At 45.7% G+C, this 16,986-nt stretch overlaps 1 protein-coding gene across 2 annotated transcripts in view; it reads right to left on the bottom strand.

Moving 5' to 3' along the window:
• ITFG2 (integrin alpha FG-GAP repeat containing 2) overlaps positions 1-1,643 on the bottom strand; it is an 85,395-nt gene extending 83,752 nt beyond the window's left edge. Inside the window, exons 1-2 of one of the 2 annotated variants that reach the window (XM_063927966.1) lie at positions 1,359-1,643; positions 1,167-1,262 (exon numbers count right to left, since the gene is read on the bottom strand). In XM_063927966.1, coding sequence (XP_063784036.1) covers positions 1,167-1,262; positions 1,359-1,454 — 192 coding nt within the window. In that variant the 5' untranslated portion in view covers positions 1,455-1,643. The remainder of the gene's footprint in view (positions 1-1,166; positions 1,263-1,358) is intronic. The other variant, XM_063927965.1, reaches the window with a different exon arrangement.
• Positions 1,644-16,986: the final 15,343 nt, after the last annotated feature.

Raw genomic sequence — 16,986 nt, 5'->3', positions numbered from 1 at the left:
CATCTGAACTTCTAAAAGTCTGCACTTTAGTAAACATAACCCCTAGCCTAAATGTACAAGAATGGAACCTACTGTGTAGCCTTAACTAGTCTACCATGACCTGCCCAAGGAAAGTTAGTGTTCACTGTAGGTTTCTGGGCTGGCAGGGCACAGGAGCTGCGGGGGTACTCTGTGCAATTGGGGGTGGGCCTACCCATACACATCACTAATGGGGGCATGACAGGTGTCAGCATCAGGGATGTGGGCGTGCCCAGCACAGGCATCTATTCACATAGTGGCAGCAGCGGCAGTGTTTTAGCAAGGTGCAATAGCCTAGCGTGAACACTAAAAGTGATAACTTAAGTGAAACATTCCAAACAATCAACATTATGAGAGGACTCTATAATACTTTCACTATCAAAATGTGCTCTGTACTATATGTATGGACATTGAAGCAATTTTTTTTTGTGGAAGGCTAGAACACTGGGTGCACTAACAGCTGTAACAGCGTATTGTTTGGGGATACAGGAAACAGCAAGGGTTAGTTTGGCCCACAGGGGACACTCATAGTGGGCGCCACCTCCTTCTCTAGGGATCAGGAGGTAAATGTATGAAGCAGTGATAAGAGTGGAGGAGAGCCAGTGGAGAAGTTGCCCATGGCAACCAATCAGCTGTTCTGTACAACTTTATAGTATGCAAATTATGTTACTTCACTGATTGGTTGCCATGGGCAACTTCTCCACTCTTATCACTGCTTCATACATTTACCCCCAGGTTCCAGACTGTGCACTTAAATAATACACGTTACCTAATACTGCACAGGACTAAGGTGTCTTTTCTACATTGTATTGCTGTTATTAATCTGATACATGCAGGCACTAGCTGTATTAACTATATATTTATTATGGGGCCCACCCCATACACTCTCATGGTTAGGCAAACCAATGTGGCTGCAGACCACACCTCCATAAACATGGGCCCCTGCCCCTGTATTCCCCAGCCCAACACTGGAAACAGCACACTCAGAGCCAGGCAGGCTGAGGAACCCCAGTGTGGGTGATCTTACTACAGTCACAGAAGCCATTATGTCCCCTGAGGCGAGAGCAGAAGCGCAGCCGCACCATACGGTGCCCGGAAGTACCAGTGCTGAGAGCCGAGAGAGAGATGCGGCAGAGGCCGAGGCTCACCATGCCGGAGCAGCAGCGGGTCAGCCAGGGCTTGCTGTGGTCACTGCGGTACACGTGCAGCCTGCCACCGGTGTCTCCCAAAACCAACTCGTTGAGCTGCAGAGAGAAAAGAGCAGAGGGGGCGAGATCAGTAGCTGTCAGTCAGGGTTACCGGTCACCCCGGCGGCACACCATTGCCCCTACCCCCGTTACCGAGTCGTTGTCCGCGTCCCCCAGGCACAGCGCGTGCGGGAACAGCGAGCCGCTGAAGTCCAGCACCGCGCGCTGCACGTAGCTGAGGGAGCGCATGGCCACCGCGAGATCGGCGTCCTCTCACCCGAACCGCTCACTAGGGGTATGTTACACTGTAGATGATGCTAGATCTAAGTGACTTGCTGCCGGCGCTTTAGAGTGACGTCGTGCGGTTATTGACGCTACTGCTCCGCTGCGGATTGCGATTGGTCGGCTCTTTTGTTCACGTGACTTTGAGTTCTCGGTCGACGCACAGATTTTCGCGTAATAGTGTAGCTTTCCGGTTGGTTCTAAATCCAAGTTGAGTAAAGGACTTCTGACGTCACCAGGGGAAGGAGCCACGGCCGAACAGTGGGGTGGGGGTAATTCCAAGTTGATCGCAGCAGGAATTTTATTAGCAGTTGGGCAAAACCATGTGCACTGCAGGGGAGGCAGATATAACATATGCAGAAAGAGTTAGATTTGGGTGGGTTATTTTGTTTCTGTGCAGGGTAAATACTGGCTGCTTTATTTTTACACTGCAAATTAGATTGCAGATTGAACACACCCCACCCAAATCTAACTCTCTCTGCACATGTTAAATCTGCCCCCCCCCCCTCCCCCCACTGCAGTGCACATGGTTTTGCCCAACTGCTAACAAAATTCCTGCTGCGATCAACTTGGAATTACCCCCAGGGTACCAGAAATGTACGCTCGCCACGCTTTGGGCTCGCCACCGGGTTACTAAAGGTAGTAGTTGGTGGCGTGGATAGTAGAGGAACTATCCCGCTGGCCTAGCTCCTCCCCCTGATGATGTGGCTCCTCACCCTGATGTCATAGGTCCTTTAGGCCAATTGGATCTAGCATCTACCGTAGCTTTCCTATGATTTGTTACGCGGCAGCGCCCCAGCTGCTTCCGGTGGTGTAGGGTAGTATGGGCACGGTATCACACCTTTTAAAGAGGATGGGTGGATAAATTGCCCATAGCAACCAGAGTCTGTCACTGTGCTGGCATGCCTTCCAATATTTTCCTAGTAAAAAACGGTACAGGAGGGCAGGGGCGTTTTAAGAGAAGAGGAGGCCCGTGTTCAGCCTCCTCCGTTCGGGCCCCCTTCTCTCTGCCTGGAGCGCTGTAGAGTCTGAGCACTAGAGGGCTCAGACTCTACTGCGCATGCACAGATCTCCGGGAAAATGGCACAGTGGCCATTTTCCCTGAGATTTCTCTACTGCGCATGCGCAGAACTCTGTGAAAATGGCCACTCAGCCATTTTCACTGTGTTCTAACAGCGCTGCGAATGCCGGCGCTGGACTTCGGAGGGGTGAGTATTTTAAAAATGCGTGCAGTGTGTACGGTGGGGGCCCCCTCTGCACTCAGGGGCCCGTGTGCACCACACACACTGCACCCATTATAGAAACGCCAGTGGCGGAGGGGCATGAGGCGTGCCAGCGCTGATTGTGTAAAGCTGTTCCTGGGGTCTGGGGGCCTGGTGCTGGCAGGATAGCTGTAGAGAGCCGCAGAGGGAGCCGCCTATCACTGCGCAGCGCTCATACTTGTCTACCTGACCCTCTCCATGAGGGAGAAAATGCTCTGTTCCTGGACTTTCCTGGTAATGTATGATTGCCATCACCTGGGGTGAGCTAGTTAATTGATAAGAAAGTATGGCAGCGCTATGGGTGTCCGGACGCTTCACCTGACCCAGTACAAACGGTACAGCCCGTTTGGCCAGTACATACCATGAGAAAAGGTACTGCATTGGCTAAACCAGTAGTTGATAGATGTGTACTTGATAAGTGACATCTAAAAGCTGCAGCGGTATCCGGATGGTAGGTTGACAGTCAATAGGTCCACCACTATTGGTCGACATAGACGTGGCCAACATAGGAAAAAGGTCAACACATTAAAATCGTCCACACGGGACATATCGACACATGAAATGGTCAAAATGACTTTTTCACAATTTTTATTTTAAACTTTCTCTTACGTCCTAGATGATGCTGGGGTCCATATTAGTACCATGGAGTATAGACGGGTCCACCAGGAGCCATTGGCACTTTAAGAGTTTAACAGTGTGGGCTGGCTCCTCCCTCTATGCCCCTCCTACCAGACTCAGTTTAGAAAATGTGCCCGTAGGAGCCGGTCACAGCTAAGGGAGCTCCATAGGAGTTCTTTTAGTTTTATTATTTTTAATAGAGTTTAGTCACAAGGAGGATGCTGGCAACAGCCTCCCTGCTTCGTGGGACTAAGGGGGGGAGTAGTGTCCGCCCTGCGGGGTCTGAGCCACTTACTCCATTGACAGGACACTGAGCTCCTGAGGGAATAGAACGATCGCAGCCACAGGAGATCGCTCACCCCAGCAGCATGCCGCCACCCCCTTACAGAGCCAGAAGATCGTGGCGAGTTAGTCAACGCCCCTCCCCCCCCACTCCTGACAAGGGGGGAGCCGCTGTGAAGATGGTCGCAACAGGGTAGGGAGCGTGGTATTAACTGCGCTCCGGAGCTCATAGGAACACTGTGCGGCGCTGTGAGGGGTGCCCTGAACCAGCGCCTACACCATGCACTGGTCAGCAAGAGCTGTCGGGGTCCCTGGATCTCAGCCAGCATATACCTCAGGCCAGTATAATCCTTGTGAAGAGTGGGAAGATGCGGCATCTTCAGGGGGCGGAGCTTCTCAGAGCGGACCCAGCAGCGTTCAGCGCCTTTTTCTCTGCCTGCAGTCTTCAGCGCTGTCCCTCCACATCAACTCCAGCTATCTGTACGGTTCCAGGGGGTTGTAGAAGGAAGGGGAAGTCAGTGTGTATACTGTGTCTATTTATTAAGTCAGCACGGGGTGGGGAATTCCCTTTGCCTGAAAAGTGCTGTGTGTGGGTTGGCTCCAATCTCTGTGTCTCTCTGCCATTCTTGGGAGGAAACTCTGTCAGCCATTACCCTGTGTGTATGTGGGGTGTGGGGATTGCAAGCAGCCATGTCTACAGACGCTGTATCATATGCTGCAGAGGATATATCTTCTCAGGAAGATCCCATTCCATGAAATCAGGATTGCACTGTTGTAGCGCATATCCCGGCTAGGGAACCGGAGTGGTCAGCCTCTCTTAAGGGGGTTATTTCTCAGATTTCTGAGAGGGTTGCACAGACTGAGAATGTTACTCAGGCTTTACAGTCCACTATGGCAGTATTGTCCGGTTCTGTTCCCTCGGGCCCCCCTGCGGTATACTCTCAAAAATGTGCTCTTGCCCAAATTACGCAGGATGACACGGATACCGATTCTGACACAGCAGACGGTGATGGGGATGTGTTGAGGGGGGCGGCATCACTTGCTAAGGGGGTGCAGTTGATGATTGAGGCCATGAGAGATATGTTGAATATTGCTGACGCAACTCCTGAGCAGGTTGAGGAGGCTTACTTCACTGATAATAAGAAAGCCTCGCTAACCTTCCCTGCATCTAAAGAATTAAATGCTATTTTTGAAAAATCCTGGGAGAACACAGAGAAAAAATTCCAGATCCCAAAAAAGGGTTCTGGTTGCTTTTCCCTTCCCTGAGAAAGATAGGAAAAAATGGGAAACCCTGCCTATAGTTGACGCACCTGTCTCCAGACTGTCAAGGTGGTCTTACCTGTCCCAGGATCTACCGCATTGAAGAACCGGCAGAACGCAAGGTTGACACTACGCTCAAGTCCATATACACGGCTTCAGGGGCGATACTGCGGCCTACTATTATTGCCTGTGCATGGATTTCTAAAGCTATAGCAAAGTGGTCAGGCACACTACTGGAAGACTTGGCTACGCTGGATAAGGGTGACGTTGATTTGTTTTTATGTAACATACAGGATTCTGTGGGATTTATGGTAGAATCCATGAAGGACCTAGGTTCCATGGCTGCGGAGATCTCCTCCATGTCTGTCTCGGCTCGCAGGGGTCTCTGGCTGCGCCAATGGTCTGCGGACGCGGAGTCCAGGAGAAGTGTGGAGTACCTACCCTACACAGGTCAGGCTCTTTTTGGGGAGGCGCTGGATGCGTGGATTTCCACGGCAACCGCGGGTAAGTCTCCTTTTCTTCCCTCAGCTGCACCGGCTACAAAGAAACCTTTTTCTCCCAATACGACACAGTCCTTTCGGTCCGCTAGGACTAGAAAGAACAAGCCCTCTAATACCTTCTTTAGAGGAGGTTGTGCTAAATCCAAAAAACCTGCACCTGCAGGTTCCCAAGACCAGAAGTCTGCTTTTGGTGCCTCAAAATCCTCAGCATGACGGTGGACCGCACAGCCTGGAGGTCAGTCAGGTGGGAGCAAGACTCCGGCATTTCAAACACATCTGGATGTCATCCGGCCTGGATCCCTGGGTGCAGGATATTGTGTCCCAGGGATACAGGCTGTAGTTTCAAACTCTTCCACCTCACCGATTCTTAAAATCAGGCTTGCCAGCTTTGCTATTTAGAGAACAAGAAAGAAAGACCCTGTGTTGGCGCACAACACAGGGTCTTTCTTTCTTGTTCTCTAAATTGTGATTATCAGTAGGATACTACTGTACACTGGTGCACCACCAACCCATTATAACTGGCAATCGGCATTCTTGAACATTTCTAGTTGGTTTATCACGATTCATGTATCTATAGACTCTTTATAGTAACCATTGGTGCGGAAACATACCAGCATTCTTGCCAGCTTTGCTGACAGACAGAGCTATCCTACAGGAAGCTGTCCGAAAACTGGATCTGTCGGAAGTCATTGTTCCAGTTCCACCTCATCAGCAAAACAAGGGTTACTATTCAAACCTTTTTGTGGTACCGAAGCCAGGCCAATTTTTAACTTGAAATCGTTAAACCCTTATCTAAAGGAGTTCAAATTCAAAATGGAATCTCTGAGGGTGGTGATCTCAGGTCTGGAGGAGGGGGAGTTTCTGGTGTCCATGGACATCAAGGATGCATAACTCCACATTCCCATTTGGTCGCCGCATCAGGCTTATCTCAGGTTTGCACTGTTAGACGATCACCATCAGTTTCAAGCACTGCCATTCGGTCTCTCCACGGCACCAAGGTGATGGCAGAGATGATGGTTCTCCTCCGCAAGCAGGGGGTGAACATAATTCCATATCTGGAAGACCTGCTGATCAAGGCCCATTGCTCTCACGACGCATCTGCTCAGGGAGCACGGTTGGATCCTGAACCTTCCAAAGTCTCATCTGGAGCCGACAAGGAGGCTGTCTTTCTTGGGGATGATCCTCGACACGGAGGTGCAGAGGGTGTTTCTACCGGTGGAGAAAGCGATGGTGATACAGTCAATGGTCCGGGATGTCTTAAAGCCTGCCCGGGTATCGGTTCATCAGTGCATCTGCCTTTTGGGGAAGATGGTTGCCTACTATGCTCTGCAGTATGGAAGGTTTCATGCTCGGTCCTCTCAGCTGGATCTCCTGGACCAGTAGTCCGGATCTCACCTACACATGCACCAGAGGATATGTCTGTCGCCGAAAGCAAGGATTTCACTCCTCTGGTGGCTACAACTGCTGCACCTTCTGGAGAGCCGCAGGTTCGGGGTTCAGGACTGGATCCTTCTAACCACGGATGCAAGTCTCAGATGTTGGGGAGCAGTCACTCAAGGGGAAACCTTCCAAGTAAGGTGGTCAAGTCAGGAATCCCTTCTTCCTATAAACATCCTGGAGCTAAGAGCCGTGTACAACGGTCTTCTTCAAGCAGCACACATTCTACAGGGTCAGGTCAGGCTGTTCAGGTGCAGTCGGACAACGTGACCACGGTGGCCTACATAAACCGACAATGCGGAATGAAGAGCAGAGCTGCAATGTCAGAGGTGTCAAAAATCCTCCTCTGGGCAGAAAGGCATGCAGTGGCGATGTCAGCAATCTTCATTCTGGGAATAGACAACTGGGAAGCGGACTTCCTCAGCAGACACGATCTCCATCCAGGAGAGTGGGGCCTCCACCCGGAGGTGTTCGAGGAGGTAACCGGTTGGTGGGGTGTACCTGACATAGATATGATGGCCTCTCGCCTCATCAAGAAGCTGCGGCGGTACTGTTCCAGGTCAAGAGACCCACAAGCAGTGGCGGTGGACGCACTGGTGACACCGTGGGTGTTCAAGTCAGTGTATGTGATCCCTCCACTTCCTCTCATTCCAAGAGTTCTACAGCTTGTAAAAAGAACAAGGGTTCAGGCAATCCTCATTGCTCCAGACTGGCCAAGGAGGGCTTGGTACGCGGATCTGCTGGATCTACTACTGGAAGATCCACGGCCTCTACCTCTTTGGGAGGATCTTCTACAACAGGGGCCGTTCGCTTATCAAGACTTACCATGGCTACGTTTGACTGCATGGCGGCTGAGCGCCAGATCTTAGCTCGGAAGGGTATTCCGAGCGCGGTTATTCGTACCCTGATACAGGCTAGGAAGGGGTAACGTCTAAACATTGCCATTGAATTTGGAAAAAAATATGTGTCTTGGTGTGAATCCAAGAGGTTTCCTGCGGTGGAGTTTCAACTTGGACGGTTTCTCCTTTTCCTGCAAGCAGGTGTGGATATGGGCCTGAGATTGGGGTCACTAAAGGTCCAAATTTCGGCTTTATCCATTTTCTTCCAGAAACAATTGGCTGCCCTCCCTGAGGTTCAGACCTTTTTGAAAGGGGTTCTGCACATCCAGCCTCCCTTTGTGGCACCGACGGCTCCCTGGGATCTGAGCGTGGTGTTACATTTCCAGCAATCGGATTGGTTTGAGCCTTTACAGGAGGCTTAGGTCAAGTTTCTCACGTGGAAGGCTGTCACTTTGTTGGCCTTAGCTTCTGCACGATGTGTGTCGGAATTGGGGGCTTTGTCCTTTGTACCTATTTGGTCTTCCATGAAGATAGGGCGGAACTCAGGACACGTCAACAGTTCCTTCCAAAGGATGTGTCGGCTTTTCATATCAACCAACTTTTGTGGTGCCAGTGGCTACTGACTCCTCAATTGCTTCAAAGGCCTTGAGTGTTGTGAGGGCATTGAAGATCTATGTGAAGAGGACCTCTCGTCACAGAAAATCGGACTGTCTGTTTGTCCTGTATGATCCCAAGAAAATTTGGTATCATGCTTCTAAGCAGACTATTTCTTGCTGGATCAGGTTACTATCCAGCATGCTTATTCTACGGCAGGATTGCCATGTCCGAAATCTGTTAAGGCCCACTCCACTTGTAAGGTGTGTTCTTCCTGGGTGGCTGCCCGGGGTGTCCCGGCTTTACAGCTCTGCCAAGTGGCTACTTGGTCTGGGTCAAACACGTTTGCTAAGTTTTACAAATTTGATACTTTGGCCTCTAAGGACCTCAAGTTTGGTCAAGCAGTTCTGCAGGAGCCTCCGCGCTCTCCCTCCTGTTCTGGGAGCTTTGGTACATCCCCATGTTACTAATATGGACCCCAGCATCCTCTAGGACATAAGAGAAAATAGGATTTTAATTACCTACCGGTAAATCCTTTTCTCGTAGTCTGTAGAGGATGCTGGGTGCCCACCCAGTGCTTCGTTATCCTGCAGTGGTCCTTTGGTTCAGTACTGCCTTGTTCCTGGGTAAGTTCTGCATTTATTTCCTGTTTCAGTACTGTTTCAGCTGTTGCTGAGTTTTCCGGCTTGTTTTCCGGGTTTGCTTTGTATGGGGGAGCTGGTGTGACTCTCGCCACTATCTGTGTAATTCCTTCTCTCGAAGTATGTCGTCTCCTCGGGCACAGTTTCTAGGCTGAGTCTGGTAGGAGGGGTATAGGGGGAGGAGCCAGCCCACACTGTTAAACTCTTAAAGTGCCAATGGCTCCTGGTGGACCCGTCTATACCCCATGGTACTAATATGGACCCCAGCATCCTCTACGGACTACGAGAAAAGGATTTACCGGTAGGTAATTAAAATCCTATTTTTTTCATACTTTACAATCCACGTAGACTACGATTGGGAATGGTAACCTGTGCCGAGCGATGCGTTAGCAGAGCAGGTCACTTTTCCCGCAAGATGGCGAGCGAAGCGACCGAAGCAAGGGGATGCGGTACACTAATTCGGGTTACTGGTCATGTTACATAAAAACAACACAAAAAAAAGTAAAAAATGTAATGTCAACCTTTTTATGTGTCAACCTGTCCCGCATCGACCTTTTCACTGTGCTGACTTTTTTCCATGTCGACCATGCCCATGTCGACCAATAGTGGCCAACCTACTGACTGTCGACCTTAACTAGGTAGACCGTTTGAACCATAACCGCTGCAGCTCACACCACATAGTGCAGGGGAAGCCGGTTAGCACATACAGTTATATAAACATAAATGCAGAGATGTAGTTAATATATGTGCTGGCTGCAGGTCCTCGGGGATCAGCAGTACTTTGTCTTGGATGCAGCATTCGGCTTCACTGTTCTTCAAAGCCCACCCCCAGACTCCTCTGAAACCTAGCCAATGGGAGTGGCTTAGAAGAAGAGTGATAGAGGCCTAATGCTGAGTTCCAGGGGCACACAGCTGCTGTTATTCACAGCGCTGCCGTGTCGGGATAAAATAAGCCACCACATATATTATTAAATACATCTATACATCTTAACATGTATGTTTATATGTGCTAAGCCCCTCTGCCCTCCCCCTGCACTATGTAGTCGGCACTGCAGCCACAGCTGTGTGTTACTATGGACAACCTCTTCCCTCGTCTTCTTTAGGTTTAATGCATAGTTATGCGAGGATTCATTCAGCATGTCAGCTGTTTGGATGCCGGCAGTCAAAATCCCGATGCGCGGATAATTTACCAATCCAGTACTCCCACATAAGTCAAAAGGCCAACACCGGAGTCCCAACCCCTGATATCCCGAACATAAGTATGCCGGGGACTCTTAAGTTTAGGCCACGGGGAAGGAGGAAAGGTTTAGGCGCTACCACAGGGAGCAGACTGTGTCCTAGGCGCTTATAAAATAAATAATGTATACAATACGTTCCTTTTAGAGATAGATGACCTCAGAATTGGTTCACTCCTTGAGGAAGAATCGTGATCTCATCCAGTTATATTGTATCGTGGTTAATCGTACATATGAAAATAAAAAATAACATGCAATGTGTAATATTGCTAATAGTCCAATAACAACAATAATAAGGAACAGCTGGTGTAAATGGTGATCCTAAAATGTCTTGCGTACCCCACTCACACTAAGATAGATATTGGTGTGCCCATAAAGGTATCTTTTATGTAGTGGTATTAACAGCATCCAGGTAACCAGACATCAAGTAGTAATGGATCAATCATATACTGGCGTACCCAAGACTCACACGAAGGATATGGAGGGTACTCCTTAAAAGGTATCTTTAGACTTTATATTCTTCATAAAAATGAGGCGTACCCCAACTCACACTGGGACTGGAAGTTATGTTCCTATCAAGGTTTCTTTATTCCATGATGGTGCTTCCAGCAGACTCCAATGATCTAATTCGTTAGCTCATAAATATGCAGAAAAAAGGAAAATAATAGCAAACAATGTGTAGTATTGTTTTAGGCAAAAAAATGTGCACAAATTATAGGGCACTGATGTTTGGTATTTTTTTGTGTATATCTGTGTTTTATAAATGTGGTGACATTTATTTTGACATCAGAAGTGTACAGGCAGCTTTGCGCCTAGGGAACTTGTTTGACTGTTTTCATACTTTGCTATTCCACTTCTTCACCATTGTTAAAGCTAGTTCCATTTGGCAGCAACTATTGAAAAATGTTTGCATATAGAGACCAACGTACAGCACTATTTGAAAATGTCTTTGGAGACAATAGAGATGTCACTGAACTTTTAGACTATAATTTAGATTCTGTAATGGGAAAATTAGAGACCATCTTATTAAAAGAAAGTAAAATCTGGTGGGAGGTGGCTACTCTGGATAAATATCTAGCGAATGACCTTGTCCCACGGGGTTTGAAAATCACCAAAACTTCCACTTTTACTTCAGCTAATGAAGAGTTTAGGACTGAATGGGACAACATTTTACAAAACTGTTCCCTTTCCCTGATGAAATTAATCATCAGGGAAAGAAAAAAAGAACTATCTAAACTAGAGGAAGAAATAGGTATTCTTAAATCCCTAGCAACTCCGTACTGTGATTCGAAAGAATACAAAGAATTTGAGAAAGATATTGAGATGAAATTAAAAAGGGCCCAAAAACAACTCATAGATAAGAAATTAAAAAAATTTAATAGGGACAAGAAGGAATTGACTGTCCCGAATGAAGCCCCATATGGGATGGCCAGTCCAAGAATTATGAGAATATCAGACAGATTACAAAAAAGAACAGCGCCAATTAGACCCAGGAGGGGGCGGAGTCCCATACAACAAAATGAGTTGAGGAATAGTCACACACCTAAGAACGATAGGTTTAATTCCCAAACATTCAGACCTTACAGAGAACATTTCACCGATAGGAACCGGATAAGGTCCAGGAGGGACCATACACCAGAATGGAGAGAAATCCCCATGAGAAACAACAGAGAAAGACCTCTGAGAAATCAAAGAGATTTCATATATACATCAAATGTCTTTTCACCGTTAGAGGGAACTAGTCACTCCTCTCATTTTTTAGGGAGGAATCGGGATTTCAACAAACCGAGGTAGTAAGATATAAGACCCACAGGGGCAAGAGAGGGGGTAAACCGAGACCGCATAAAGGGAAATGTAAAAAGAAAAAAATCCAGAAACATAAAAAATCTATTCAAACCCTCCCAAAGGTATCTCCACAAATTTCCTCAGCAGTAAAGATTTTTAATCTGAGTTCACACACACTTACCGATGTCGAGACAAAAGTGTTGGAAAAGGGGTTAAAATATTCCCCTACCAATTTTTCCAATCCCTTTGATATTTATCTTGATATACAAAGGTTTTTACGTAAACTAACCATCAAGAAATTTTTCACTAATCAGGAGTCCAGTAGTGAAGTAGAATCACTATCCACAACCCCTTTCAAGCCAAAATCTATCTTCTACCCCAAACATTTACAGGGTCCATTTATAGAGACCTTTGGAGCCCTAGTAACTGAGGACTGTAAACATCTCTTAGACAAACCTACTAAAAAGAACCAACAGACAAGATGTAATCTCACATACAAAGAGAGAAAAGCCCTAAAAGATTTAAAAGATCTGGATACTGTGGTTATCAAACCTACAGACAAAGGCGAAGGCATAGTCCTCATGAACCTTGAGGACTATGAACGAGAGGTCTTACGCCAACTTAATGATGTATCCACATATAGGAAATTAAGAAACAACCCCACCGAACAGGTGCTATCCAAACTCAAAGAAATGGTAGAGAAACATGAGAAAAAGGGCACGATTACCACCAAAGAGGCTAAATTCATTTACATCGAAAACCCTACAGTACCCGTGATGTATATTTTGCCGAAAATACACAAACACGCAACAGCGCCACCAGGAAGACCCATCATTTCAGGGGTTGACGCAGTTACATCTAATCTCTCTAAGTTTATCGACTTTATCTTGCAACCTCTTGTTGTTCAAAACAAGTCCCACCTAAAAGACACAGGGGATTTTCTTTGTCAGTTAGAAAAGATTCAATGGCAGAGCGATTATATTTTGGTAACAGCGGACGTAAGTTCGCTTTATACCATCATTGATCACTCAGATGGTATACAAGCAGTGAAATATTTTCTTAATGCTTCTAATCTATCCAAGAATCTTCAAGAACTGGTGGTAGAAGGAATAACGTTCATCCTTAACAATAATTTTTTTATGTTTGGGGGTGACTTCTACATCCAAAAGACGGGCACGGCTATGGGCACCAGATTCGCCCCAAGCTATGCGAATTTATTCATGGGTTTGTGGGAGTTGAATAACATCTGGTCCCACAACCCATTTGGGGCGGGTCTGGTGTCCTATGCCAGATATATAGACGATATATTTTTCGTCTGGAAGGGTGAAATGGATTCTTTGACCGAATTCTGTTCCTTCCTGAACACCAACAATTTGAATATCAAACTCACATTCGAAAGTAGCAAAGTCAGCATTAATTTCTTGGATATAACAGTTTACATTCAAGACAGTAAAATTCACACCAAAACATACTCCAAACCCACGGATTCTAGTACTTTTATTGAGGCCACCAGTTGCCACCATAACAACTGGCTGAACTCGATTCCCACTGGCCAATTCAAGCGCTTGAAACGTAATTGTACTGATAATGAGGTCTTCGAATCACAGGCTCATATCATGACAGAAAAATTTGTGGCATGTGGGTATGATCGGAACATGATAGATACTGCCAAATCCAAAATTGTTGATATCAATAGAGAGAGTCTCTTTGAGAAGAAAATTAACAGTAAAATAGATTCAAAGAAGGATCCCAAATTTGAATGGGCATTTATCACTGAGTTCACCTCCCAACATCGTATGATTGAGGGGGTGTTTAAGAAACATTGGGAGCTCCTTCGGAAAGGCACCCTTGTTCCCGAAAAGCCTATCCACATATACCGTAGAGCACCCAATTTGAAGTCCAAACTCATTTCCAGTAATCTCCCCTCTGTCCAGCCCATATCAAGAATCATCTCCAAAGGCTTTTACAGATGTGGGGGATGTCAGGGCTGCAAAAATATCACTAGCAAGGGACATAATAAGATTGAAAGTATCTGTATAAACGACACTGAAGTCAAAATCACTGACTTCATCACTTGTCACACTAAAAATGTGATTTATGCCATCAAATGCACCTGCTCTCTTTTTTATATTGGAAGAACCACAAGAGATTTGAAAGTTAGAATGGGGGAACATGTAAGAAATATTAAAAAGGGTCTGGAGACCCATTCTCTTTCATTACATTTCAAAAAGGTCCATAATTGTGCAGTTTCTAATATTGTAGCCTTTTATGGAATTAAACATATAAAAAATAACATCAGGTATAGGGACACAATGTCCCAACTTGCAAAAGCTGAAATGAAGGCTATTTTCACATACAACACTCTCATTCTGATGGGTCTCAACAGTGATTTCGAGCTGAAGTGGTTCTTATAATTTCTGTAAATACATTTAAATACCTCTGGTTAAATCCCATATAATTTAAGTCAGGATTGTTGAGATAATACATACTTATGGTTGGGTTCATAAATATATTCCTATTGTTAGGGACATTACATGATCATGAGGATAGGTGCATCTATTTCAAATAATAAAGGTAACGGGTCCCATTTGACATGTAAAATTGCATGTTTGTTAGTGGGACCAGTGAGGATTATTAAAGGGAGGGGTATCCAGGGATCATTTTAATTATTTTAACTAGTTTAATTATTTCAGTTGGCGATATGAATATTTTGATTGACGTCACCATTGCGCATAAAAATCTTCATATTACTGTAGGGTATAAATACACGGTACAGTAATTATAGTGGTGCTGGAATATAATGAACGATCTTTTGATTCCATTGGTAATGATATTTTTGTTTATTGTCAAGAAACATGTATTCTGAATCGAGTCCGGGGTCTTAGACTACAAGATCCAGAATACTTTGCAAAACTCCGCTGGTCAGAGCGTCCGAGACGTCATTTCCGCTTCCGGTTCCGGCGGAAACACCTTATATGGACTGAATAGCTGAACAAGAAAACTACGAATCCCACAAGGCTAAGCGCGGTAATCGCGATGTACCGGGACGTCTGAGACGTCATTTCCGCTTCCGGCGGAAACACCTTATATGGATTGCATAGCTGAACAAAAAAACTACGAATCCCACAAGGCTAAGCGCGGTAATTGCGATGTACCGGGAATGGACGTTCTGCATACAATATATGAACGATATATATGCTGCTCTAACAATATTGTATACATCATGGCTTACAATATATTTACATTGTATTTTGGATATTTTGTCATAATTAATGATATTAAGGAACAGGAAGTTGGCTAATTGATTGCACCACTTCCTGCTACTCACAGATAGGCCAGTGGCCTCATAAATACCCAGTCTCCTCACAGTCCAGATATGTCTTGACAAAGGTCCTATGACCGAAACGCGTCGACACTATCTGGACTGTGAGTAGCAAGATTCCAAAATTTTTTCGCTTGAACTTTTTTAACAGGACATTATTTTTTTGTATGTTGTTTAGATTTTCCAATTTTATTGATAAACATTTTTGCTGGAATGGATTAAAATCACTTTTTGTTTTTACGAATGCCATTGTCTGCACTTGGAAATTTTTTGGGAAAAATTACACATCACCAACAGTGTATAGTAGACTTTATCAGATTCCTTTCGTTATCACACACCGATTGGTGAAATCTTGGAAGACAGGATAGACAGAATAAATCATTTGAGTCCGGAAAAGATACCCTGATAGGATTCAGCCACGCCACTCCAACGTGAGTCTGGGTACGCCTACATTTGAGTAATATGGTGTAAAAGATACCACTATAGGAACGGCTGCTATATATCCTGTGTGAGTTCGGGTACGCTTGTGTACATTAATCTATTCCGGATAAAATTTTAGTTTACGGTCTGTGAGAGTCTCCATATAAAAGATACCTTTACGGGCATATTGCCACCTATCTTTTGATGTGAGTGGGGTACGCGAAACATCAGTTGCCTACCAAACATCAGTGCCCTATAATTTGTGCACATTTTTTTGCCTAAAACAATACTACACATTGTTTGCTATTATTTTCCTTTTTTCTGCATATTTATGAGCTAACGAATTAGATCATTGGAGTCTGCTGGAAGCACCATCATGGAATAAAGAAACCTTGATAGGAACATAACTTCCAGTCCCAGTGTGAGTTGGGGTACGCCTCATTTTTATGAAGAATATAAAGTCTAAAGATACCTTTTAAGGAGTACCCTCCATATCCTTCGTGTGAGTCTTGGGTACGCCAGTGTATGATTGATCCATTACTACTTGATGTCTGGTTACCTGGATGCTGTTAATACCACTACATAAAAGATACCTTTATGGGCACACCAATATCTATCTTAGTGTGAGTGGGGTACGCACGACATTTTAGGATCACCATTTACACCAGCTGTTCCTTATTATTGTTGTTATTGGACTATTAGCAATATTACACATTGCATGTTATTTTTTATTTTCATATGTACGATTAACCACGATACAATATAACTGGATGAGATCACGATTCTTCCTCAAGGAGTGAACCAATTCTGAGGTCATCTATCTCTAAAAGGAACGTATTGTATACATTATTTATTTTATAAGCGCCTAGGACACAGTCTGGTGTCTATTTTTTTGTGTATATCTGTGTTTTATAAATGTGGTGACATTTATTTTGACATCAGAAGTGTACAGGCAGCTTTGCGCCTAGGGAACTTGTTTGACTGTTTTCATACTTTGCTACCACAGGGAGGGTTATGCTGCCGGGAAAGGAGGGTTAGGGTTAGGCTGCTGTTAGAGGGTTAGTATTAGGTACCCCCGGGGTGGGATAGGCTGCAGGGGGGGAGGGTTAGGTTTAGGCAGATGGAGTGATGGGTTAGGGTTACGCACCACTGGGAGAGTTAGGGTTAGGATGTGGGGGAGGGTTAAGGGGGTTAGTGGGGAAGGTAAGTATACTTACCTCACCCCTGTCGGGATCGCCTCCATCGGGATACTGCCGTTGGTCATATAATCGCTGGCATTGTGACCGCCGGTAAATAGTATCACA

This window comes from Pseudophryne corroboree, chromosome 6 (assembly GCF_028390025.1).
Source record: "Pseudophryne corroboree isolate aPseCor3 chromosome 6, aPseCor3.hap2, whole genome shotgun sequence".
In the NCBI taxonomy this organism is placed as follows: Eukaryota; Metazoa; Chordata; class Amphibia; order Anura; family Myobatrachidae; genus Pseudophryne; species Pseudophryne corroboree.
Note: the sequence above shows the minus strand (reverse complement) of the source record. Positions and strands in the feature narration are given on the sequence as shown.